Source organism: Miscanthus floridulus, chromosome 14, assembly GCF_019320115.1.
Source record: "Miscanthus floridulus cultivar M001 chromosome 14, ASM1932011v1, whole genome shotgun sequence".
Classification (NCBI taxonomy): domain Eukaryota; kingdom Viridiplantae; phylum Streptophyta; class Magnoliopsida; order Poales; family Poaceae; genus Miscanthus; species Miscanthus floridulus.
Genome location: NC_089593.1, coordinates 10289728 through 10315331, shown reverse-complemented (window position 1 = coordinate 10315331; position 25604 = coordinate 10289728). Strand labels below are relative to the sequence as shown.

At 48.1% G+C, this 25604-nt stretch overlaps 2 protein-coding genes across 3 annotated transcripts; one reads left to right on the top strand and one right to left on the bottom strand.

Moving 5' to 3' along the window:
• Window positions 1–7402: 7402 nt before the first annotated feature.
• Window positions 7403–9868, bottom strand: LOC136506031 (calcium uniporter protein 6, mitochondrial-like). The gene is made up of 2 exons (XM_066501158.1): window positions 9410–9868; window positions 7403–7980 (listed from the first exon to the last, which is right to left on the bottom strand). The coding sequence occupies exons 1-2, from the start codon at window positions 9806–9808 to the stop codon at window positions 7525–7527; spliced, it is 855 nt and encodes a 284-aa protein (XP_066357255.1). The 5' UTR covers window positions 9809–9868; the 3' UTR covers window positions 7403–7524.
• Window positions 9869–12294: 2426 nt separating this feature from the next.
• On the top strand, window positions 12295–23771 carry LOC136505104 (bifunctional dihydrofolate reductase-thymidylate synthase-like). 2 transcript variants are annotated; one of them, XM_066500202.1, is made up of 12 exons: window positions 12295–12413; window positions 13535–14053; window positions 14163–14562; window positions 14634–14678; window positions 18714–18779; window positions 19542–19603; window positions 19680–19754; window positions 19849–20014; window positions 20274–20397; window positions 20824–20930; window positions 21061–21173; window positions 23556–23771. In XM_066500202.1, the coding sequence occupies exons 2-11, from the start codon at window positions 13638–13640 to the stop codon at window positions 21169–21171; spliced, it is 1572 nt and encodes a 523-aa protein (XP_066356299.1). In that variant the 5' UTR covers window positions 12295–12413; window positions 13535–13637; the 3' UTR covers window positions 21172–21173; window positions 23556–23771. The 2 variants fall into 2 exon arrangements, with proteins under 2 accessions (XP_066356299.1, XP_066356300.1); XM_066500203.1 differs by lacking the exon at window positions 14634–14678.
• Window positions 23772–25604: the final 1833 nt, after the last annotated feature.

Here is a 25604-nt window from a genome sequence, read left to right as displayed (position 1 = left end):
TCTTCATGATCTTGCATCCGGCTTGGTTGATCATCAAACACCAAAATCCAAAGTAAATGGGCTAAGGGTCCATTTTCCTTACACCGTGGTTTTGACCCCACGACAGTTGGCTTGCTAGGTAGTGGGCAACGTCAAGTGCGATTCTAGCTCTATGGTGGCTAGAGCCACCCGCCTCATCACTGGAGTAGGCAGCACCACACCAGACGGTGGTGTTCGCTTCCCCGGTGAGCTCTCCATCATGGCCAGAGCCTTCGCTCAAGGCTAGGTTCTCAACTTTGGGACCATGGCCTACGTTGCCGACTGCTACAGCAAGCTTCATCCACTCCATGGGGCTACGCTGGTGGGCAACGAGTCCTCCCTCCTCCATCAGGACTCTTGGGAGTAGATTTTGAGGTTCTAGTCCACCAGATCTGGCATGGTTGGGGCCTGAACCCCACTGTGTCGGACCATTGCCAGATGTTCTACATGCTGGCCAATGTCCACCACCAGATCGCCACTGATGAGGTGCTCCTGTTGCCTAACCGCTTCTAGTATTACCTCCTAGACCTACCTTTTAGGATATAGAACACGGCGGTGTCCTTCTAGCTGGAGCTGGAGCACCTCATTAGTCGCGAGGTGCCATGAAGCACCATCCTTTTCAGCATGACGGGGACTGTGTCCCCTCGCTCCACACCTTCCTCAAGATCCTCTTGGGGAATGGCCCATGGTACGACTCTGATGACATCGACTATAGTGCCCCTTCACACATGTGCTACCACATCGATGGTGAGGTTCTACATGAGGAGGCGCCTAGGCTCACACCGCTGGACCAGAGTCCCTATAGCCACACAGCCTACCTTTAGGAGAAGGCGGACCACTTGTGATCTTGGTGCGTGGACTTAGAGGCCGTTGAGGTAGAGCTCGAGCGCCAAAGGTGAGAGCTTACATGGTAGCAAACCGCGCACCCTCTCGGCGATGACGCCGACACCCACACAGGGGCTCCTAGTGACCTCTGCTTCCCCCATGTGGCGTACAACATGGCGGTTGCCGCCTTCCACCTAGAAGACATCTCTAACACACCAAACCCAAAGACTAATGAGCGGTTGAATGAGGCAAAGCGGTAGCTCTACGTCGCTCTCGACCAACTGGTAGAGAGTTTGGCCTCCTAATGCCACACCGCTCCGATGCTCATGCCCCACCAGCGGGGGGAAGCAGCAGCGACACCTCTGGCAATAGCTCCGACCAGCCATGGGCTTGGGGCACTAGGCCTCGATAGGAGTGAAGGCTTGACCTTTCTCCTCTGTGTTCCCTCATGCGCCACTGGATCGGCGACGATCGCGACATCCATGACACCATCAAGGCCAGGTGCATTGCTCAGGTGTAGTTCCATACCCCTGAGTGATGGGGTAGGGGACTCACCCCGAATCACTTTGGCCTCTAGGCATTTGGGGCAGCGATTTGGGCGGCCCCCTACCCCAGGCATTTCCGATAGCCGACGTACATCTCCAAGTATGACGGCAAGACCAACCCAGACCATTGGCTAGAGGACTACCGCCTCACTAGGAAGGCCAGAGGGTTAGATGACGACTTTGTCGTCCAGTACCTTCCTCTGCTTCTATCAAGCTCGACCAGAGCTTGGCTCGAGCAGCTCAAGCCTAGCAGCATCCGTTGTTGGGGAGATCTCCGTTCGGTCTTCATCGGCCACTTCTAGGGTACCTACACCCACCTAGGGAACTCTTGGGATCTCTGCAACTACAGGCAAAGGGCAGACAAGACCCTCTAGGAGTACATTCAGTGCTTCTCCAAGAAGCGCAATGAGCTCCCCAACATCATCGACGCTGATGTCATCAACGCCTTCATCTACAACACAACCTGCGAGGCCCTTGTCCACGTGCTTGGTCGTGAGACCCCATGCATGATGTGGGAGCTCTTGGATGTCACCACCTAGTACGCCATCGGTAAGGAGGCGGTTTAGGCCAACTTCAGTGGGAAGGTTAAGGCCCTCGGCCACCTCAGTGGCAGTGATGGCGGCGATGATCTTTCCTCATCCCAATGATGCTGCGATAAGTGGAACAAGGACTGGAAGTGCCATGGGGAGGAGATGGTGGCCGCAGCCGACCGTGCCACCAGATCTTAGCCCCGCAGGCGTGGTGCACGTCTAAAACACTTCAAGAAGGCACTTGAGTGCCCCTGCCCATTCCATAGGGGGCAAGCTAGGCACCTCCTCAAGGACTATGCTACCATGAAGGGCTACATCCATAGCACCCTTGACCAACAGGGCAAGGCCTAGAAGCCTACCCCAAAGGCCGGTGACCCAGCGGATGATGCCCAAGAGGAGGACAACGAATTCCCCAAGGCCAAGCGCTGCCTCATGATCTTTGGGGCTCCTAGGCATATGAGTCCTACTGCAACATCCCACAACTGAGCAGGAGGTGAACGTCGTCCACACCCTCACCACCTCAATGCGGCTCTAATGGTTTCAGACGACCATCACCTTCGACCAAGAAGATCACCCTAACTACGTCCCTCATCTGGGGTGCTGCTGCTCATGGTTAGCCCGATCGTGGGTACCACGTGCCTCTCTAAGGTGCTGATGGATGGGGGAAATTGCCTCAACATATTCTATGCCAGCGCCCTCGATAAGATGGGCATCCCTTGAAACAGCCTGTGCCCTAGCAAGGCGCTGTTCTACGGGATTGTGCCAGGGAAGGAAGTCGTGCCCCTTGGACACATTTGGCTCAACGTCATGTTTAGCCAGCCAGACAACTTCCGCAAGGAGCCATTCACCTTCGAGGTCATCGACTTCCTCGACATCTACCATGCCCTCCTCGGTCAACCTTTCTTCACCAAGTTCATGGCCATCCCCAACTACACCTACCTAAAGCTCAAGATGCTGGCCCAAAGGGGGGTCATCACCGTTGAGGGCAACTTCAAGCAAGACTACATCGCCCAAGCATCCGCACTTGTCACCCCTTGCGCTCTTGATGGCTCAAGCCATGACATAGAAGGGGCACCGATAGAGGAAGCAACCAAAGCAGCGGCGGTGCTCGACCGATCGAGCATCGGTGAGGCACCCAAGGCTTCTGGCAGCAATGGTGGATCGGCTAGCCCCTCCATCTAGGTGCTCGGCCCCTAGAAGGGGCTAACCGGATTGAGGTGAGTTCTGACCTTTCCCTATGAGGTAAGTCCATCATCGAGCCATTTGCCCAGAAGTGACGCCTCCCGAGCCAAGGCCTGCCTGCCGACCTCCTTCGCCAGCCTACCTCTATAACAATAAAAACCAAGAAAAGTCCCATCCTCTCAACCCTCTTGCTTCGCTTGCTTTAGTCATTGTCTCCTATAACCTAAGCGACCCTAGTGAATGCTTAGCTGCACCATAAGATCAACTAAACTAACCATCTGCTAACCTTTCTAAAGGAGAACCACTGTAGAAGGCCCCCGAGCAAGGCAAGGATGGGCAAACGGAGTAGGAGGAGCAGGCGAAAGATTGGCAAGGCGCTAACAGAGTGGCCTTGGCCATAGCATTACCAGCTATGTCCTCTTTTCCCTCTCTTGTGTCCATTTTGTTTTGTAGGTATCTATCTATCTCTTGATCCTTCATCAGATCGTTCCACCCCATTGCACGTCGATCTAGGGCCTCCAGAGGGGGCATTGCTGAGGGTTCAAGGCTAGCCCACTGGGCTTCAAGGTCACCCAAAGCAACTAAAAGTGCAAGGGACACTCAGGAGATGAGCCCACGCGGCTGTAGCCGGGGCGCCTAGAAGAGTCCTGACCGTCTGGATAAGCAATATCTGAGTATTGACCTAGAGCTGCTCTTGGTGACCCAACGAGGGAGGCAACAAACCCTCAAGTACCGACAGATGGGTTTAGGAACTATACGAGTGGATCGGTCGAAAAGCCGAGGATCTCCCCTCCGGAACAACCGTAAACCTAGGGTTCTCAAGGACTTACCCGTTAGTAGCACGGGCGTGGCAATCTTGGCTAATGAGGCCATCATTGTAACAGCCTAGCCCAATGAGGGATTAAGTCTCTAAGCATGAGTCAAGAGCAAAATGGGATTACAAACGAAAGTAATTTCATTTCATCAATTAGGAACGACCCGATTATAATATATGGCAGCAGAAACCGCGATCTACTGCCACCTATACGGCGATAAAGACCACAGGGCACGCTCGACCTCTGGGTCAGGGCCCTATGGTGTGCATGTCTTAGGCAGCAGGGTCACCCTCGGGGCTCCTCCTCAAGGCCTGAGGTCGGGCGATGTCGACCATCGCACCGTCAGCGAGGCTAGCCCTCCTTCATCGTTGCTGGGACAGAGGGGCAGCGATCGACACGCTGCAATCCCCCTCCCCCATTAGAGGATACAAGGACTCCAGCGACATCGCTGGAGCCCTTACACCTTCTAGGGAAGGGGACGCGATAGATGCTTATAGAGTCGGGTCGCCGCCCCTCCTTCACCGGAGTCATTCCACCCTCGAAAGAAGCAGTTGCCCGCCGGACATCACCAAGCTCACTCGGAGGGGAGCATCGCACTTCATCGCCACCGCCATCACCACCGAAGAAGATGGATTTGAGGAAGAACAAGAGAGGGGGTGGAGGAAGGGATTGAAGACACCACGTCCCTCGGGGGCTCCCCTTTATAGCCCAGATGATGTGCTGTGAGCGGCCCTGGCCCCTCCAATTAGCCATCAACGGTCAGAAAGGGCCCCGAGGAACTGGCTAGGCATCCCTTCAATCCCCATAGCACGCCTCTGGGCAGTTGTGTAATGGCAGTCTCATAGTAAAGGTAGAGTTAGGGAACCACTGACGATGAGTCAAGTCCCCGCTCCGCTTTCCACCAAGCGCCCCGCCCACACGCCTCCTCACGGGACTTGGGGGGAACCGGCTCCCCTAGCCCCACATGCAACAAGTGCCATGACTCCTCCTCCACCAGATCTGCTCCATGTGGCCCCGATGTCCAATCTCGTAGACGAAGCAGGACGGCGCGGGGGCTGCACGCCATAACTCCTCCACCAGGCATGATGGCCCAGACGCCATCAACCACCTATGCAAGGTGTCAGCGGATGGGACATGCCTAGTAGCCACCCCTTCCACTAGCAAGGAGACCCCACAATGGCCTTGGGGGCTACGCTGGCTCCACAGACGGAGCAGCCCGACGCCCCCGATCGACAGGCGCTAGGGTGGCACATCCTCCCAAAACCAACCAACTCCCCAGAGTTAGGTCGGAAGCCGCTGAGTAGTGGGCCCAACGAGGGCCTCCGTCCAAGCCTCAGCGCGCTCCCATCTCCCCGACCTATGGCCATAGAGGGTCGGCCCCAGAAGGCCGGCTCGAGAAGATCAAGACCGGTTACCGTAGCCCCCAAAGGGCGTGGTGCTCTAGATGATCAAGAGGCCCTGAGCCAAAGCCCAGCGCTCTTGATCACCCGGCCCATGGCAGGCTTCGATCAAAAAGGACGGCATCCCTAGGCCTATAGTCGGCAACTCCTAGACGAGTTCGCCGAGCTCTCGCCCGAGTCGAAGACCCATATGACATAGGCTTACGAAGGGATCAACACCATCTTCGCTCAGCCCCGACAGCCGAGCAACACCCATCACTTTAGAGAAGAAGGCCCCAAGCAGGGCACGGCACTCTCGCCAGCAGAAGACGTTCCCACCAAGGAGGGTTTGATCACTGGATGATTGAATTCAGCCCTTCGTCGCCATGACGCCAGGTAAGGCCACGAAGGGCTCGGGGGCTCCTGATGAGATCCTAACATATAGGTATGTTAAGCCTCAGGTCCAATGGTTCCCGAACGAAGAAGACCCCTCGACAGACCCCTTCTGGATCGCTCAGGGGCTTAGGGGCTATGCCCATCGGGCCCACTCACGTGCACCCTCTGGCAAAGAGATCCGGCCGAGCCTAACTCAATCACAGCTTTCGCTTGGGGCTTGGGGGGGCTTCCCCGATCCTTGGGCTCCTGATCTACGGCACAACCAAGCCTAGTCCTTGGCTCCTGCCCGGCTCACAACGCCGGTCAAGGCCCGGGCACAAGAAGATAGGCCTCGAGCTACCGATGCTCGAAGGCTCCATGGCGCCGCTCCCTAGGCGTGGCCCTGCCAATTGCTCCTCCGACAGGGTCACGTCCGGGGCGTGACACAAGAAGACAAAGCTTCCCACGGCCTCCGAGGGCTCACGGGCTTCTAGGCCCACGCATCAGCCCCTAGAGCCGACCTCCTCTGCCACCAAGAAGACTCCAGAAGGTCTTACCCAGGGGAGGTCGGTCCAAGTTAACACCGCCTGACATGCAGAGTGTCAGAAGAGAGCAGTCAGACGACGCCCAAGGCTTCTTCGGCTCCAAGACACCGCGACGGTCATGCATGATTCTTGTGTTCCTGAGTCCACCTGAGCCATCGGAGACCCATACTCTGACACCGACTCGAACAACATGCTTGCTGCGGTTTTGACCCCACGACATTGTGGCTCTGTCTCCTTCACTGGCCAACGCTCTCCCTCGAGTCATGGCCCAAGGGCAAGCTTGGGCCTCGCTATGATGGCCCTTTTTAAGTACAGGGGCGCATTGGATCGGTGGCCTATCGTCTTCGCTCGCCAGATGGTGTCCGTCTCCATGACATGTTCCACGTGGGGCTGCTCAAGCCCTTTTGAGGTGACCCTCCGACGACTACTTCCCACTCCGGAGCGTGTGCTTCGCACCTAGCTTCGCCGGGGCGCTTGGCATGTGCTGGTCCAGTGGCAAGGGTTCCCTTCTGACGACGCTATTTGGGAGCCTCTGCAGGATTTCAAAGACCTCTACCCCGGTGTTCAGCTCGAGTACGAGCTGTTTGAAGAGGCAGGGAGAGATGTTATGACAAGCATCTCCTATCAGCACCGGGCCAGGCCCAATGGCTAGGCCACACCGACGGCAAGGGGACCAGGCGCTCGTAGATATACCATCTATAGTTATTTTGGCTATTTCCATAATTATAGGATTTGAGATTGATTTGCTTGTAAGTTTGAGGGGATAAATACCCCTTGACCCTTTGAGAATTAATTAAGAAGGCAAAAGTATTTGTCAGGCCTCAAGGGCCATTACGTGACTCTCTCCAGCCTCCCTGCCCTATCTCTCACGTGAGCCCTAGGGCAAACAGCAGCAGCGCCGCTGCCACCGTCGCCGCCGCTCACCTCCACCACGGCTCCTGGTCGCCGTGTCCCTCGTCCTCGTCCCCTAGTCTCTCTCTTCGCAGCCGCGGCAGGATCAAGGATCCTACCATGCAAGGCTATGCATGGAACATATTCCGGCATAGTTCAGCATGTCAGGGTCCTCAAAACAATCTGTCAAAACACACAGGTTATATTGGCAAGGTTCGAACATTCAGTTCGCCTTTTGATATGCAGCCAGAAGATAACTCCTATATGACCCGTGTCTGTCACTGTCAGGACCACATTTCTGTCTCGAACGGTAGTCTCAAATGCAGGGCGTGTAGTAGTGGCTATCCTAGTATCCTGCAACCTAGAGGGTGCACTGTAAAGTAGCAGGTAACGTACGATAAAGTTTAGCTCCTGTGGTGTTACAAGTCATGAAGCTTAGGACCATGAGGGCGATGGCCTTCCAGGGGACACCTACACTGCTTCTGCAACTCCAGGTACCTCTCCATATCAAACTTCTGCGCTGCACAAAGCTTTTTCTGCCTTGACAAGAACAGACTCTCCATGAAGTCCCGATACGTCGGATCTCTTGAGGTGATGAGGAAATAGGCGTAGCCGAGGAGCAGGCCAGATGCGGTGGTGAAGAAGGCGATCGGCTCCATCACGTCCCACGAGAATTCCCAGAACGTGAGGCGGAAGAGGAGCCCGACTTGGCACATGAAGAACCCTAAGCCAGACCACAGGATGCGCCGCACTTGCTTGTGCGTCAGCTTGTCAATCTCTTCCTTCTTTGCCTGGAGCTGCTCGAACTCTTCTTTTCTCGGGTCATTCTCTGGTGATAGCGCAAGTGGCACAGCCCTTCTAACCAGGTCCACCACCTGAAAATGGTCAATGGTCAATCAATGTAAGATTCAGTCAGAAAGATTACATCATGACTCCTTTTGCTCGTCTTGCACGTAACTAAGGCCCCGTTTAGATCCAAATTTTTTTTGGATTTTTATTACTGTAGCACTTTCGTTTGTATTTAGCAATTAGTGTCTAATTATGGACTAATTAGGTTCAAAAGTTTCGTCTCGCGATTTCTCACCCAACTGTGCAATTAGTTTTTTTTTCGTCTACATTTAGTACTCCATGCATGTGCCGCAAGATTCGATATGACGGGTACTGCGCAAAATTTTTTGGAATCTAAACAGGCCCTAAGAAAAACCTTTGACTCTAAGCAAATTGGCTGGATATTCATTATCTTCTCTGTCAATAATAGTGAAATTGAGACCTTCCTACAGGCAACAGCTGAAAGCAACAGGAAGAAAAAAAATCTCACACTGTGATGCAATCCTTTTCAGATAATTGTCAATGTGCTGTCCACACTTCAAAGGATAAATTACTACCTTAATTCCAGGTGGATGCTTTGATGCTTAGGTGGAAAGAAAAAATTAAAAGATTCCACTTTTTCCACAGCGCATACTATGGTCTTTGTTCTGATCAGGGTAGGTGAAGAACATACAGTAGTTGTGGAGGACCGGAAGGTACCAAATCAAAGAACATGTGATCTAATGTTAATCTGTACATGGCTCCAATTCCATGTACAATGCTTTACAGCTAACTGCATCCTCACGTGACTAGGATTCCTAACTGCATCCTCACGTTACTAAGCATTCCATTTCCATGTGTGCATCTTGACTATTTTCCCAATATTATGTTTTCCTCAGCCATCTGGTAACTGAACTTAAAAAAATGAGGATTTTCGTCAGTTGTTAGTCTCCAATAATATAGGAAGACTGAAACAGGGCATTACTTTGGGAATTTCATGTGGTTTTGTTTTTAAGAAAGGGAGGCATCCTCATCGGTGAACGAGGTGCTGCAGCTAGTCAAGGTCGAGGCCGATCGGTGGATCGACGCCGGCGCACGGGGGCTTAAAACGTTGGCTCGCCTATAGGTGGGATGGTCACCCTTGAATGTTGTTTGTTTCAAAATATAGCACTTGCAAAACATTAACGTGGCCGTGGAACGGCTTGTATTGCTCAAACTCTTTCTGCCTGCAATGATAGGCATCGCTTGGGCGTATTCGAGAAAAAAGAAAGAAAAAAAGAAAGAGTGATTTGTATGAAACGAGTTCCGATTTTAACTGATTAGCAAGGATGTAGACCCAATTTGAAACAAGATAGCAAAAAGGGTTCACCCGAATCGGAATCCGGAATAAACCGTTACGAGAGCAGCAAGCAGTTTCGAATTCGATACGAGGAGACTGCAGACGAAGAACCTATGACGATACAGTGACAAAGTGATGTAACGCTCAAGAAATGCGACCTTCTCGGGGTGGAGGTAGGCCTTGTCGCGGAAGAGCAGGACGACGCCGGCGTGGTCCAGGGCCCGCGCGAGCGCCTCGGCCTCGGCGTGCGTGCGCGCGGCGCCGGCCTCGACGCAGGCGTCGAGGAGCTGGCCGTACCCGACCACCTCGTCCCGGCCGTCCCGCAGGCGCCGCTTCAGCGCCTCGACGCCCACGAGGCGCACCAGGCGCCGCGCCGCGGCCGGCGTGACCTCCGGCTCGGGCTCCGCCTGCGCCGGGCGCGGCGGCGGCGGGGAGAAGGGGCGCGCGTGGAGGAAGAGAGCGGCAGTGGCGGTGGCGGTGGCGGCGGAGGGAGGGGACGGGGACGGCCAGCGGCGGGTGAGGAGGAGGCGTGCGGCGGCTGCGCGCCACATTGACATGGTGGTGGAGGAGGACCGGCGGCAGTGCGATGGCGGTGAGCCGGTGAGGCCTTGCTTTGCTTAGCAGTTACTCCTAGCAAACAGTTTCTCCCTGCTGTCGTGTGACTGGGTTTTGCTCAAGTATGAAGCCAGGTAAAGAAAAAGTAGACTTCAGCGTGTTTGCTCCAATATTTTTTTTCCTCTCAATGCCAGTCAAACTGCACGTGCGAAAGGTTAAAAATACCTTTAAATCTAAATATGTCATTAAATTTTTTTTTGAGTATTTTAACGACTTCAAATAGAAAAACTCAAAACTAGAAAGTTGTAGATTTTATCGAGATCTACAATTTTCATATAAAAATTATCTTCATTTAATACAGCAAAAAAGATATGATTTTTCTAAGATAAGATATGATTTTTTTTTGCGGAATTAAATGAAGATAATTTTTAAATGAAAATTGTAGATCTCGACGAGATCTACAACTTTCTAGTTTTGAGTTTTTTCATTTGAAGTCATTAAGATGCTAAAAAATTTAATGGCATATTTAGACCTAAGGGTATTTTTGACTTTTCACACCTGCAGTTGACACCGTCAGAGCTCAATCTGACGGCAATGGCATGGAGGGCAAGAAAAAATTAGAACAGTGGCACTGAAAGTCCGTCGAACTTTTTCAGTGGCTCACAGAAAATTATGATCTTTTATAATGGCTCATAAGGAATTCCCTCAAAGAAAAAACACCTTGAGCTAGATCTACCCTTTTTCAACCTTTCATCTTTATAAGTCCAATCTTAAAAAAATATTTTGTTATTTCCTCCGTCACAGAAAGATATTACTCTAGCTTCATTTTAAATTTGATCACGTTTATAGAGAAGGTTGTTAATATTTATTACAGCAAATAGCTATATCATGAAACTATCTTCCCTGATGAATCTATGTCACTTATTTTATATATAATAATATAGATATTAATATTTTTATATAGATTTTGTCACATTTTGAAATTTAAGATAGTTTTTTGACCGATGACAAATCTAGAATGCTATCCTTCTAAATGTTTCGTTTTGATGAATGAAACGGCTCTCTAGTGAATAATTTCATTTTGATGTTTCATATAGTGGCCATAGAATTTAATTGTGATGCATGAATTAAGGCCATTTTGATGCAATGAGCCTCATATTACAAAGTCTTAGAAGTTAGACCAATGTATACCCATATTTTATTTGGTTGAAACCCTATGTTTTTCTCATAACTCTAATGTCATGTCATGAAATTTGTCAGCACCTTATCTATTGGTAATAAAACTAGCATTGGGGCTACGTGGAAGTGTCGTTTTATGTGAAGTGGTTTGGACGAAATTGGTTATAAAACTGCATATGGTTTTTGGGCCCGTTTTTCCTTATAAACCGGGTCAATTTCATTCTTTTTAATTGAAAGACAGAGCTCTTGCCATTACGTTCAATAAATATCAGTTAGTGACCTCAGCTGTGTAGGATATAAGAGCTTTAAAATTATCCTCTATACCTATTGAAATCACATGTCAATCAAGTATTGGTTCCTTCTAAGGAAGACTTGTATCTCCGTTGAGGAAGCCGTGATTGATCAAAAGGTCAAGCTCGATCAAACTGCTTTTTCTTTCAACCGCTTTCCTCGTTTCACTATTAAACTTCTTCCCTTGTGGAGACGGAGCCGAGGCTTTCACAAATTTTCAAGTGGTTCACCATAAGCACAGATTCTCACCGCGCAACATCTAGACATTTAGGGTCCGTTTGGTTCTTGCCGTGGGATGCCGCACCTCAGCTGCGGCCGCGCTGTAATTGCGGCGTCGAATTTGGCCGCCGCAACTGTGGCAGATTGTGGCCTCGCAAATGAACTGCGGGAGTGGGTTGCGGCCGCGACAAATTACAGAAAGCGAACCAAACGCTTGCCTCGTCTACGGCGCAAAAAGTGCGGCAGGGTGTGGCGTAGTTTGGTAACCAACCAAACGCTCCCTTAATTTGGAACATAAAGAGCACTAAAGAGAAGTCCTATTCATGTTGCTATGTTTAAAACGTGTTCATTATCTTACAAAAAATGATGTGTGTTATGCAGTTGCAAGCATGTTTCCATTGGTGAATCCACCAGTAAGGGCTTTTGTTTAGATGTTCATGTATCCACCTCAAATCCACGTATGTTGGATTAGATTGGTGTGGAATTTACCATCCAACACGCATGGATCGAGGTGTTTAAATTCTACACCAATCTACCCCCAACACACATGGATTGAGATGGAATGCTCATCACACATGGATTGAGGTTGTCAAAGAAAAAATAAGTCATTTTTAGAAATAAAAATAAGTCCTTATTACACGAGAAGAACTCTTCCCACCGTATTTTCACAGCTTTGTAAATTGTAAGGGCTTTTCCGCAGCAGCGGCCAGTGCACGGCCCACGGGCTCGCATTCCAAGTGGGCTGCTGGGTTATCAATGTAGAAATCAGGCCTGCTACAGGCCCAGGCAAACAGACCCACTGGGCTCTCTCTCTCGTTCCCTCCTCTCCCATTCTCCGCTGCGACGACTGGGCGCCCCGCCGCCGCCGCCCTACGCCAGGTTCTCCCAGGGTCATCACCGGCGACGAGCACCCACCAGGTACCCCACTCACCCCTTCTATTCCCTTCCTGCTGTGCGAAACCGAGCGCCCAAGCCCTAACTTAAGCTACTTTATGTACGTGTATTCGCATCTGATTCTAATCACAAGTGTAGGTCGTACCCTCGCGCAGCAGTAGATATTCCTGCATTTTAGAAATCCACAAGTTTGTATGGTCGGTTCGGCCCTTTTCTTCTTCCTGCCCTTTTGATTGTTCAAGCAGCTGCACCAACAGTTCTAACCGTTTTTGTTGTTAGTCCACACCAAGTCACCAACCAATGTAGTTGTTGCTTCTGCGATTGATACTTCACTGTCAATTTGTAAAGGTTGGGTGAAGTGTCATGCATATGGTGCTCCTATAATAACCAGAGTTGTGTACTGCAATGCGTTATATTGTATACATTTAGTTGTAACTTGGAGTTTTCGAAATCCGAGTCCTCCCCCCCCCCCCCCCGACTTACTAAAAGCTTGCAATCCTGTGCAGTAGTTTGAACTAATTGTACCACATCTTAATAATAGTTTCAGCATTTGCGTTGGAACCATAAATTGTGCTGTGCTTCTGTCTCCTGTTTCTTTAAACAGTTTTTATATGCTTCCGCTTGCTTTGATAGCGAAATCAACCATTTTTTTTTAATTTGTAGTTCAGGGTCCAGATGTTAGTCGCAGAGGTGCTTAGAGTTGGAGCTTACATCTCTAGGTTTTCTCGACATGCATGCTAAGTATATTTGCGTTTTACATGTGACATGCTTTTGTGTTGTATAGCAGAATACATATTCATATTCTTGCCTTAACTGAGGTTGTGGACTGTACTTTGTTGAACAAGCTGTGGCCTGTGGTACAAACTTACTGCATACTTGTTCTGTTGATACTTCTGTACTTTTTTTTTCTTCTAAAAATAGTTAGTAGAGTTTTAGAAAACGGTTATGCATACAGTTGCCTCTATTAAATCTGGGAAAATACCGGGGCCTTTGTAGGTTACTTTATCTGCATACAGTTGCTTGTACTGTTGAACAATGAGAAATCTTGGGTCCTTTGCTGTTTCGATTCTGATTACATTTCTGTGCAATTTGTTTTTTGATGTTTAATCAAATTGCTAGCTTATATAATGCTCCCTCAAATTCAGGCTGTAAGATTTTCCAGCATTGGTTATTCACGCACTTCTCGATTTAGAAAACCTCAAGTTCTGGACCTGATCAGCAAAACAAATTCTTACCACTTTAGTCAGCATGGCAATGGCTGCAGGTCCAGCCAATGGTGATTCAGAGAGTGGTCCTCAGAGGAACTATCAGGTTGTTGTGGCTGCCACTCAGGACATGGGCATTGGGAAGGATGGGGTTTTGCCATGGAAACTTGGTGGCGATCTTAAATTCTTCAAACAGCTTACACTAACTACATCTGACCCTGCCAAGAAGAATGCAGTTATAATGGGAAGGAAAACATGGGAGAGCATTCCAGTTAAGTCAAGGCCATTGCCTGGTCGTTTGAACGTCATACTTACTCGATCTGGTAGTTTTGATTTTGCAACAGCAGAGAATGTTGTTATCTGTGGAAGTATGAAGTCTGCCTTAGAACTGCTAGCATCTACTCCGTATTGCTTATCAATTGAGAAAGTTTTTGTCATAGGAGGTGGGCAGGTACTGAGGTGAGTTCTTATCTTTTGAAACAAAATATTGTACTTGCACTCTGTTGTCGTGGTAACTGTGTTGCAATTCCATTCACCCTTCGGCAATGTTTTTTATCATTTTATGTAGGGAAAATCTTAATGGACCTGCATGTGAGGCCATCCATCTAACTGACATTCAGTCGAGCATTGAGTGTGACACTTTCATCCCTCCAATTGACTTCTCGGTGTTTCAGCCATGGTATTCATCTTTCCCTGTGGTAGAGAGCGATATCAGGCATTCTTTTGTGACTTTTGTTCGTGTTAGAAAATCGGTGGTAGAAACCCATGATTCAAATGGCAAGGAATCAACTGAGGTTAATACCAAGAATGACAAGTTTGAAACAGAGAATTTCTCTTTTCTCCCCAAGATGATATTTGACTGCCATGAGGAGTATCACTATCTCAATCTTGTTGAAGACATTATAAGGTATGGTGCTCAGAAAAATGACAGGACAGGAACTGGAACATTGTCAAAATTTGGGTGTCAGGTATTTCTCCTTAACTTTGAATATTCATTTTTATCAACCAGTAAAATAGTTTCTTTTCATTTTCTTATTAGATGCGGTTCAACTTAAGGAAAATTTTCCCTTTGCTGACAACAAAGGTATGCAAATATCTTGTATTTTCAGATCTAGCCCTGAGTCAGCATTTGCAAATAGAAATGTCCAAAAACTTCTTTAGTTTTTAATGATTTGTGAGAAGAAACACAGGCAAATTAACTGTGTATAAAATTGTGTTTCTTTAATGCTTTGTGCTTGTTACTTTTGGAATGTGTGTTTATCAAGTTTGGACTGTGCCTTTTTTATTTTTCTGTTGTTTACAATTATTGGCAATCAACTTGATGCTGGTTTAGTTTTCTTCTTTTATGATCCCCACATACGTTCCAAGATTTTGACTGAGGTTCTGAATTGTCATTTTTATTGAATCATCTGCTATAGTTTAATTATTATTTATATGAGATAGCTATAGCCTTTACTTATTTTATTATGATGGGTGACTATGAGTTTCTCCGTCTATGGTGGGGCGCCTTTGGTGTCATAGCATAGCAGGTCCCAAGCCCTGGTAAAGGAGGAGGGTTGTGTTAGGCGTGGCGAGCCAATATAAAAACTTAGCCACTTTAATGGAGATGAAACCCAAAAGAATCCCGTTGGGGCGTAACCCTCTTAGCAACGCGCCATGTCGGAACCCAGGTATGGTGTTAAATGAACAAGGGTCGGGTTGTCACCCCCGTGACGCGCCGTGTCGCGATCTGGACACGGTGTCAAGTGAGCAAGGATCGGGTCGTCGCATCCTTAGTGGCGCACCACATCGGTGCTCGGGTGTGGTGCAAAATGAGCAAGGGTCTTCACACCTACCTCGGCGGGTGCGAAGGGTAAGGAAGCTAGTCGAGCCAACTAGGATCCGTTTAGGTAGCTGGAATGTAGGGTCCCTTACAGGTAAGTTAAGAGAGTTAGTGGACACAGCGGTTATGAGACGTGTAAATATCTTATGCGTCCAAGAGACTAAATGGAAGGGGCAGAAGGCGAAGGAGGTGGACAATACCGGCTTCAAGCTCTGGTACACAGGGATAACTTCAAATAAAAATGGAGTAGGAGTTTTGATTGATAAGAGACTCAAGGATGGTGTGGTGGAGGTGAGAAGGCAAGGGGATAGGATTATCTTAGTTAAACTTGTCATTAGTGATATGGTCTTAAACGTAATTAGTGCGTAGGCCCCCCAAGTAGGTCATGATGAGAGTGCTAAGTGACTTTTCTGGGAAGACTTAGATCGCTTGGTTAGAGTTGTCCCTAGTAGCGAGAAGCTCTTTATAGGAGGTGATCTTAATGGCCATGTAGGTACATCAAGTGCAGGTTTCGAGGCGGTTCATGGGGATTTCGGATATGGCAGTAGGAACGAGGAGGGAGAGGAAATCTTAAACTTCACCATAGCTTTTAATCTGATGATAGCTAACACTTTCTTCCGTAAGAGACAGTCCCATTTAGTGACCTTTAGTAGCGGCCAGTACTCTAGTCAAATCGACTTTGTCCTTACAAAAAGGAGGGATAAACGAACATGCGTGGACTGTAAGGTGATACCTGGAGAACGTGTGGTCGCTCAACACAAGCTGGTGGTGTCTGACTTTCGCTTTCTGGTGCAAGTTCGTGGGAATAAACAAGCTAGAGTTGCTAGAACGAAGTGGTGGAAATTAGAAGGGGAGGCATCAAAAGTCTTTAAGGAAAAGATCATTGAAGAGGGCCCTTGGAATGATGAAGGCGATGCAAACAGCATGTGGGAGAAGATGGCAACATGCGTTCGAAAGGTTGCTTAAGAGGTGCTTGGAGTGACCAAAGGGAGCGGATGCGACTCGAAAGACACTTGGTGGTGGAATGAAGATGTGCAAAAGGCTATTAAGGAAAAGTAGTGCTATAAGCGCTTGTATCATGACAGGTGCAAACAACATAGAGAAATACAAGGTGGCAAAGAAGACTGCAAAACAAGCGGTGAGGCAAAGGGGTGGGACTATGAGGACCTTTACCGACGTTTGAGTACGAAGGAAGGAGAGAAGAATATTTATAAGATGACTAGGGCTCGCGATAGGAAGACAAGGGACTTCAACCAAGTCAAGTGCATAAAGGATGAGAGGGAGCAGCTCTTGGTGAAGGAGGATGAGATCAGACATAGATGGCAAGAGTATTTTGATAAATTGTTTAATGGTGAGAACGAGAACACCACCGTTCAGCTGGACGACTCGTTTGATTACACTAACAGGCGCTTTGTGCGGAGGATTCAAGAATTGGAGGTCAAAGAAGCCTTGAAAAGGATGAAAGGGGGTAAAGCGATGGGCCCTGATGGTATCCCAATCAAGGTGTGGAGATGTCTCGGGGATATAGCTATAGTATGGCTAACCAAGATGTTCAACAATATCTTTCGATCGAACAAGATGCCTGAGGAGTGGAGAAGAAGCATATTGGTACCAATCTACAAGAATAAGGGAGATATCCAAAGTTGTACTAATTATCGAGGAATTAAGTTGATGAGCCACACTATGAAGTTATGGGAGAGAGTCATCGAGCAGCGCCTGCGAGGAACGACGTAGATATCAACAGACCAATTTGGTTTCATGCCCGGAAGGTCAACCACAGAAGCAATTTTCTTAATAAGACAGGTTATGGAGCGGTTTAGAGAGCAGAAGAAGGACCTTCACTTGGTTTTCATTGACTTGGAGAAGACTTATGACAAGATACCAAGAAATGTTATGTGGTGGTCTTTGGACAAACATAAAGTCCCATCAAAGTACGTGACCCTCATCAAGGACATGTACAACAATGTTGTGACTAGTGTTCGAACAAACGATGGTAACACATATTACTTCCTGATTAAAATTGGACTTCATCAAGGGTCAGCCTTAAGCCCATATCTCTTTGCCTTGGTAATGGATGAGGTTATCAGGAACATACAAGGGGATATCCCTTGGTGTATGTTGTTCGCTGATGATGTAGTTTTAGTAGATGAAAACCAGGCGGGAGTAAATAGGAAACTAGAGTTATGACGGCAGACCTTTGAGTCTAAAGGTTTTAGATTGAGCAGAACTAAAACCGAATACATGATATGCGACTTTGGCGGAGTTGTACAGATGAGGAAAATATGAGTTTGGAAGGTCAAGTAGTGCCTAAGAAGGATACCTTTCGGTATCTGGGATCGATGCTACAGAGGGATGGAGATATTGATGCGGACGTTAGCCATAGAATCAAAGCAGGGTGGATCAAGTGGCGACAAGCTTCTGGCATTCTCTGTGACAAGAGGGTACCACAAAAGCTAAAAGGCAAATTCTATAGAACGGTGATTAGACCGGCTATGTTGTATGGAGCAGAATGTTGTCCTACAAAGATTCGACATGTTCAACAACTGAGTGTTGTAGAAATGCGTATGTTGCGATGGATTTGCGGTCACACAAGAATGGACCGAGTTCGGAACGATGATATACATGATCGCCTAGAGGTAGCACCAATTGAAGAAAAGCTTGTCCAACATCGGTTGAGGTGGTTTGGCCATGTCCAAAGGAGACCTCCAGAGGCACCAGTGCATTGTGGAGTCCTAAGCCAAGCTAATAATATGAGGAGAGGTAGAGGAAGACCGAAATTGACATGGGGGGAGGCAATAAAAAGATATTTGAAAGCTTGGGATATACCTAGAGATCTATGTTTGAATAGGAGTGTTTGGAAAGCAGCTATTGAAGTGCCTGAACCGTGACTTGGGGCTCTTGGTGGGTTTTAACTCTAGCCTACCCCAACTTGCTTGGGACTGAAAGGCTATGTTGTTGTTGTGGTGGTGGTGACTATGAGTTTCTAAATTCGATCCTGCAGTGTGTAATGTTAATGGAGCTCTTGTGCGTGTTATTATTGTTATCTACAAGTCACATATGACAATATAAGTGGATTCAGTGGAACATTCTGTTCAATCATTCTACCATTTTATAACTCCTTTATATCATACCTGAATATCTGTAAACATTCCCCTCAACATGTGATAGAGAGCCTTAAGGCCACCACCAGTTGTTAAACATCAGGAGTCTAAGGTCCAAAAGAAAGAGTTTGAGTAACTATGTTACCATATTTAGGTACTATTGATGACTAATGCAATAACATGTGCTCTTTAACAGAGGGTATTTTGGCGTGGTGTTGTCGAAGAACTCCTGTGGTTCATCAGTGGCTCAACGAATTCAAAGGTGCACATGATTAAATCATTTTAGCGGATCTAGTGCTATCTTTAGCCAAATTTATCCAATATTTTGATTTAATTTAGGTATTTATGCCTTAATGTCTCTCCTGCGTTTTCGAGAAAAAAAAATTATGCCTTAATGTATTACCTGCAGCTTACATGCCATGATGCTTATGACACTTTGTTGGATTTTACGAAATGTACTAACCCCTTTGCAACTTATTTCTAGGTACAAACAATTACAATGCTATGTTGATACCTGCACTTTTGTAGAGTTTTGTTTCATTTGTTTTTCCTTTCAATCACAAACACAAGACTGTTTAGTTTTTCTAACTTTGCATGACATAATTCTGGGTACTTTCGTCTCTTCTTCCTTTTACACCCTTGCCTGAATACTAATTTGATCACCAAATGCCTTCTCTTCCTCTTTTATTTTTTTGACATCATATTACTGCAGCCTAACTCATTAATAGTGTAAGACAAGCTGTTCATTTTTTGTGTACTATGTTTCTTATTGTATTAATTTGATATGATAAGAGTAGACATGGAGGAGAGACCATTCATTGATTAAACTACCATTTATACTATGTTGCAGTAGGAAGAAATTTTGTCTCAAAATTGTACGACTTCATGCAACAAAATTGAAGAGGCTGAAATGACTTACATTTGTGGGGTATTCAGCCTAACCTCTTCAATTTTGTTGCAGTAGGACACTTAAAAATTGTTTCTTGAAAGTTCTTGTTTTCTAACCTTGCCCTTCAATTCATAGGTTTTGCAAGAGAAAGGTATCCATATCTGGGATGGCAATGCTTCAAGAGAGTATCTTGACAGGTATATCTTGGATATAGGCTGCAAATAATTTATATTTCGGTTCTTGATGCCTAATCCACATGGCCATCCTTTCTAGTGTTGGCTTGGCACACAGGGAGGAAGGCGATCTAGGTCCAGTTTATGGATTTCAATGGCGACACTTTGGTGCTGAGTAATCTTACATTCCACTCCCTCCCTCCTCTCCTTCTCTTACTTTCTGCTCTTTCGCTCTCTGTCATCTTTATGATAATTAAGTTATTTGACAGATATAAGGACATGCATGCTAACTATACTGGAAAAGGTTTTGATCAGCTAATGGATGTGATTGACAAGATCAAAAACAATCCTGATGATCGCCGAATAATTTTGTCAGCGTGGAATCCTCCAGATCTTAAGAAAATGGCTCTTCCTCCTTGCCACATGTTTGCACAAGTTAGTGTAATTTGTCTGCTTGATTTAAGTTTTATTTTTTTACTATTGGCTCTGTTTTGACTTTCCCATGATGGGCACACTTGTAATAGTCCATTGTAAGTTGAAAATTAGTTCTACTTTTAAATTATAGTAGATTGCGAACATAAACTATGTCTTGCTAATACATTTGTAAGAGTCAGAACATATTACTTGCATATTTATTTGTGATAGCTTTGCCAACTAACAACATTTGCATTCAACCTCTTACAACGTCATCCAGTTTTATGTGGACAATGGGGAGCTATCCTGCCAGATGTATCAACGCTCTGCAGACATGGGGCTTGGTGTTCCATTCAACATTGCATCATATTCTCTTCTCACATGCATGATTGCTCAAGTTTGTGGTACGTTCTTGTATGCCTTAATCGTATTATTTCAACTAAGCTTGTTGTGCACCTTAATACATAGCTTCTTGGTTGTCTGTTGTACTGTATAACTGTATTCTAGTTTAGATTAATTTCATTTGGATGCATTTACTGTGCACTTTGATTTTCCCTTTTACTTGTAGAAACAACACACATGTTAGGTCTATATTCTAGATATTTTTGTAACTAGTTCTGAATAGTTTATATGATGCAAGGATTGTGATGCTATCTGGTATGTTTTCCTGTTCTTTCTTTTGATGCCATTTGTATCTAACTGATAAAAGCTAGAGTAGGCTGTGATGCCATCTTGTATATTGTTTGTTTCTTTTTGATGTCTTTTGTATCACCGATAGAAGCTAGAGCAGGGTGTTTTGCAGCTCTAACCCGTTGTCTTAATGTTGCAAGATCTTTCTCCTGGAGATTTTGTCCATGTCATAGGGGATGCTCATGTCTATAGAACTCATGTTCGAGCTCTGGAGGAGCAAATTCAGAAGATGCCTAAACCATTTCCAGTGAGCCATTCCTAACAGAACTATTTTATTGAAAAGATGAAATCTGCTTGTTCAAACTAGATGGTTTGATGTTTCTTTTTGTGTGCATTCTGCACATATGTATCTTACTCTGTATGGGCATTATATGCAGATTTTAAAGATGAATCCTTCAAAGAAGGATATAGATTCTTTTGTGGCATCAGACTTCAAGCTGGTTGGCTATGATCCTCACCAGAAGATTGAGATGAAAATGGCAGTATAATGGTAATATTCTATCGTTTCTACTGATGGATTATCATTTTCTTTTGTCATTACAAGTTTGCTTGGTCGCTGGCACAACACAATTGCCAATTTTGGTAGTTTGTTGCATGCAGTTCAGTCAATTGGCTAGGAGGAATAATAGGAAAGATGGGGAGTGATTGTAGGGAGTGGATTAGCCTCGATGGCTATTTACCTGTTCAGTCAATTGGTTTGTTACATGCAGTTCAGTCAATCGGCTGGGAGGAATAATAGGAAAGATGGGGAGTGATTGTAGGGAATGGATTAGCCTCGATGGCTATTTACCTGTTCAGTCAATTGGTTTGTTGCATGTAGTTCAGTCAATCGGCTAGGAGGAATAATAGGAAAGATGGAGAGTGATTGTAGGGCGTGGATTAGCCTCGATGACTATTTACTTGTAACCCGCATGGGCTTAGTGGTTAAGCAAGAAGTGAGTTATTATGATCAGAGCCTCCTAGGGAGGGAGATCAGGCTCACAACCTTGCCATTGTTCTAAGTCTAGCCAGATTTAATAAAGCCAATCATCCAGCCATATCATCTGTCCAGAATGTGCTGGTGAAGACCGGGTCGCGGTCGCTGACGTTGGTCGAAGAAGACGTGCGCTACCGTAGTCGCCGTGTAGGGGTGGCCAAGAGCGATGAAGTGGGCGTACTTGGAGAAGCGGTCAATGACGATGAGCATCCAGACCGCGCCAAATCGGTGGTGCTCATCGTCGTTGACCACTTCTCCAAGTACGCCCACTTCATCGCTCTTGGCCACCCCTACACGGCGACTACCATGGCGCGCGTCTTCTTCGACCACATCGTTCGGCTCCACGACATCCCTTGCTCCATCGTTAGCGACCGCGACCCGGTCTTCACCAGCACATTCTGGACAGAGCTCTTTGCTCTATCTGGGGTGGACCTCCGCCTCAGCTCCACGTTCCACCCACAGAATGACGGCCAGTCGGAGGTGACCAACAGGGTGCTTGGCGTCTACATCCGGTGTCTTGCCGGCGACCAGCCACGCAACTGGTTGCGTTGGCTGCCATCTGCTACAACACATCGTACCAGACGACACTGCACACTACTCCTTTCCAGGTGGTCTATGGCTGGGTGCCACCCACTATGGCCAGCTATCAACCCGATGTCGCCCGCGTCGTCACTGCACTGGACAAGCAGCTCCGTGATCGTGATGCCTTCTTGGCTGAAATCCGTGAGTGGCTGCTGCATGTTCGCGACCACATGAAGCTTCAGTATGATGCTGGTCATATAGGGACATCCAGTTCAACATTGGGTACTGGGTGTGGCTCCATCTGCACCATCTCGTCGCTGCTGGCATCACCAACAAGAGCAGCATCAAAGTGTTGCCACGCTACTATGGCCCATATCAGGTCGTCGAGCGTGTTGGCCCAGTGGCTTATCGTCTTCAGCTGGCCACCCAAGGCAAAGATTCATGATGTCTTCCATGTGGTGTTCCTCAAGCAGTTCGTAGGGACACCATCAGCAGCAGTGGTGCCTCTTCCTCTCCTATCACGAGGCCGTGTAGTGCCAATGCCTGAGTCCATCGTCCGCACTCGCCTCAACCGTGGCTGCTGGGAACTTCTAGTTCAATGGGTTGGCCGGCCAGCTGCTGAAGCAACCTGGGAAGCTCTGGACACATTCAAGGAGGCGCACCCAAAGTTCTAGCTCGAGGATGAGCTGTTTCTCAAGAAGACCAAGTCCACAACTTAAATGGTTAGCAGGCGGACTTGACTGGTGCCAATTTTGGTAGTTTGTTGCATGCAGTCCAGTCAATGGCTAGGAGGAATAATAGGAAAGATGGGGAGTGATTGTAGGGAGTGGATTAGCCTCGATGGCTATTTACCTGTTCAGTCAATTAGTTTGTTGCATGCAGCTCAGTCAATCGGCTAGGAGGAATAAAAATAGGAAAGATGGGGAGTGATTGTAGGGAATGGATTAGCCTCGATGGCTATTTACTTGTAACCCACATGGGCTTAGTGGTTAAGCAAGAAGCGAGTTATTATGATCAGAGCCTCCTAGGGAGGGTGATCAGGCTCACAACCTTGCCATTGTTCTAAGTCTAGCCAGATTTAATAAGGCCAACCACCCTGCCATATCAATTGCTTCTCGCTGCTAGTATTGCATTTTGCCAGGATAAATCTTATCTGTCAATTACATGCTATTGTTTCCTTGACATTGTTGTACTGCTCCTTTTGTCCCTGATGACCCTGAATATTAAAGACTTTGGCCTGGAACCGTGCACTGGTCTTTTCACCCATTCGCCACTGCAGAGTCTGGAACTAAATGCATACATGCTCTAGTAAAAGTTTTGCTATAGCTGCATTGCTTTACCATGATTCATGTTGCGCTCTTTCAACTTTTGCAGGTGGCTCAGCTCAGCTGGAGCCCCAGCCTAGGACCTTGGCGAAATCATTCAGACTGGTAGTATATATATACTCCTACAAATTAACCGGGCATGGCACTATAGTTTGTTTTCGGTGATGGTGCTGAATGTCCATTGGGATTTGGGAGTTTCTGCCCTTGTTTTCAGTTTTGTACTCTGGTCGGTTAAATGAACTCTACCAAATTGTTTCTCCCCTGCCCTTTTATGGGGCCATTTGATGACTCAATTGCGAGTGAGATGCTTTGGGCACACCCTGTTGCAAGGGCCCACTGGTGTGTGCACCCGTGAGGCTGAGGCTGCACACTTTGGGCCTGTTTGTGAGGGTGGCCCGACGGCCCGGCTGCGCTCTCGGGCTGCAACCTTCCATGTTTGGCGCACTTGGCCCAACTTTAGAGCCTGGCCCGTACGAGATCTAAAGCGGCTTGGGCCAGGCCCCAGAAAAACGAAGTCTCCCTTCGTTTTTTCACGGACCGGCTCCCTCGAGCGCTCCGTGACTGATACGGTTACCTCCTTCTCCCTTCCCTCACCTTCCGCTCCTCTCCCCAGCGTCCGGCGCCGACACGGGCACGGGCACGGCTAGCGCGCGGCGGCGTGGCGCCACCTCGTCGTCCTCCACCTCCTCCGGCCGTGCCTCCCTCGCCGCAGCGCTCACCTCGCTCATGGACCTGCCTGTCCTCTACCCGTTCTAGGAGCTCGCCGCCGCTACCAACAGCTTCCTTGCGAAGCGTGCAGGCGGGGCCGCCTCCACCGCCTATTGGTGTTGCTCCCTCCGCGGCCGCGACGCAGCCCTTTTCCAGCTCTAGCGTCGTCCCGGTGCGGCGTCCAGCAGGTCGCCACCGACGTCGCGTAGGGGCTCGAGCCGCTGCTGCTTCGGGCGCGCACTGGCGAGCTCCGGGCGCTGCCGCCTCGGGCGCCCGAACGACAGCTCCGCCGCTGTGTGCGCCCCGCCCAGCCCCTACCCTGCCGTGGCTACTCACGGCCTCCCCTTCCTCGGCTCCGGCCCCTATCCGGCGAACCCTGCGGGCCTCGTTCCCTTCGCGTCGGCGCGGACATGGCGGGTCGCTGCTGCGCGGCTGGCCACTACGGCGAGGTGGAGGCACTGTCGCTCGCTCAGCCTCTCCCTCTCCCTCCCAATCTTCTTCCTCCTGGTCTGCAATGGCGTCGGAGAAGGGTAGCGGTGGCGGCTTCTTGGCCGAGGTGGGCGAGTCCATGCCGCTTGCGCTGCACGTGTTCGATGAAATGGCAGTGACAACGTGTGGGGGGTAATGTTACCACATTCTGTGTCCAGGGTCACCGCATCCATCTGTACAGGCAAAACAAACACGATCACAATCGAGCTCGGCTCTGCTGGGTCACGTTACCAAACAAGTGCAGTTGCACCACTTGGAACTGGCCTCGGCTGGCCTGGGCCTGACGGATGGGCCGAGCCGGCCTGAACCACCGTCACAAACACGCCCTTTGTAACTGGAAATGTAGCCTGTTCGGCTGGGATGGCTGGCTGGCTGGTGCTGGCCAGCCCTCTCACGTGGACACTGTTCACATGAACAATATCTTCCAGCCATAATAGTATTTTTCTCTCATACTAAACCAGCCAGCAGTAATAATCTACGAACCAACGGCTCCAGCCGAACAGGCTCAACGAGTTGTGTACTTGATGAAACTTCGTACGGTTTCTATCTGGTTGCCTTCGTGCGTAGGTCTGATTTTCGAGTTGCACATCAGCCAGATGACGACTTGTGAGTTGTGACGGTAGGTTTTTAAGAATGCATTCTGCTCCATGTTTCCTGTGCTGTGTTGGTTGGGTGAAAGATGAGTGCCGTGCTTGCTTGACATAGCTTCGTTTCGTTGAAAAGCCAGGCTGAAAAGTACTGTTAGCTGATTTGTTGTTTTGTTGTGAGAGAAAAACACTGTACCATGACTGGCTGATAAGTTCAAGCTTCAAGCGAACAGGGCATCGGATCGGCCTTGCTAACAGTTCTATTTTGTAAGCTTACTGACCGTCTTCATAATAAATATAACACGTAGTGGTAA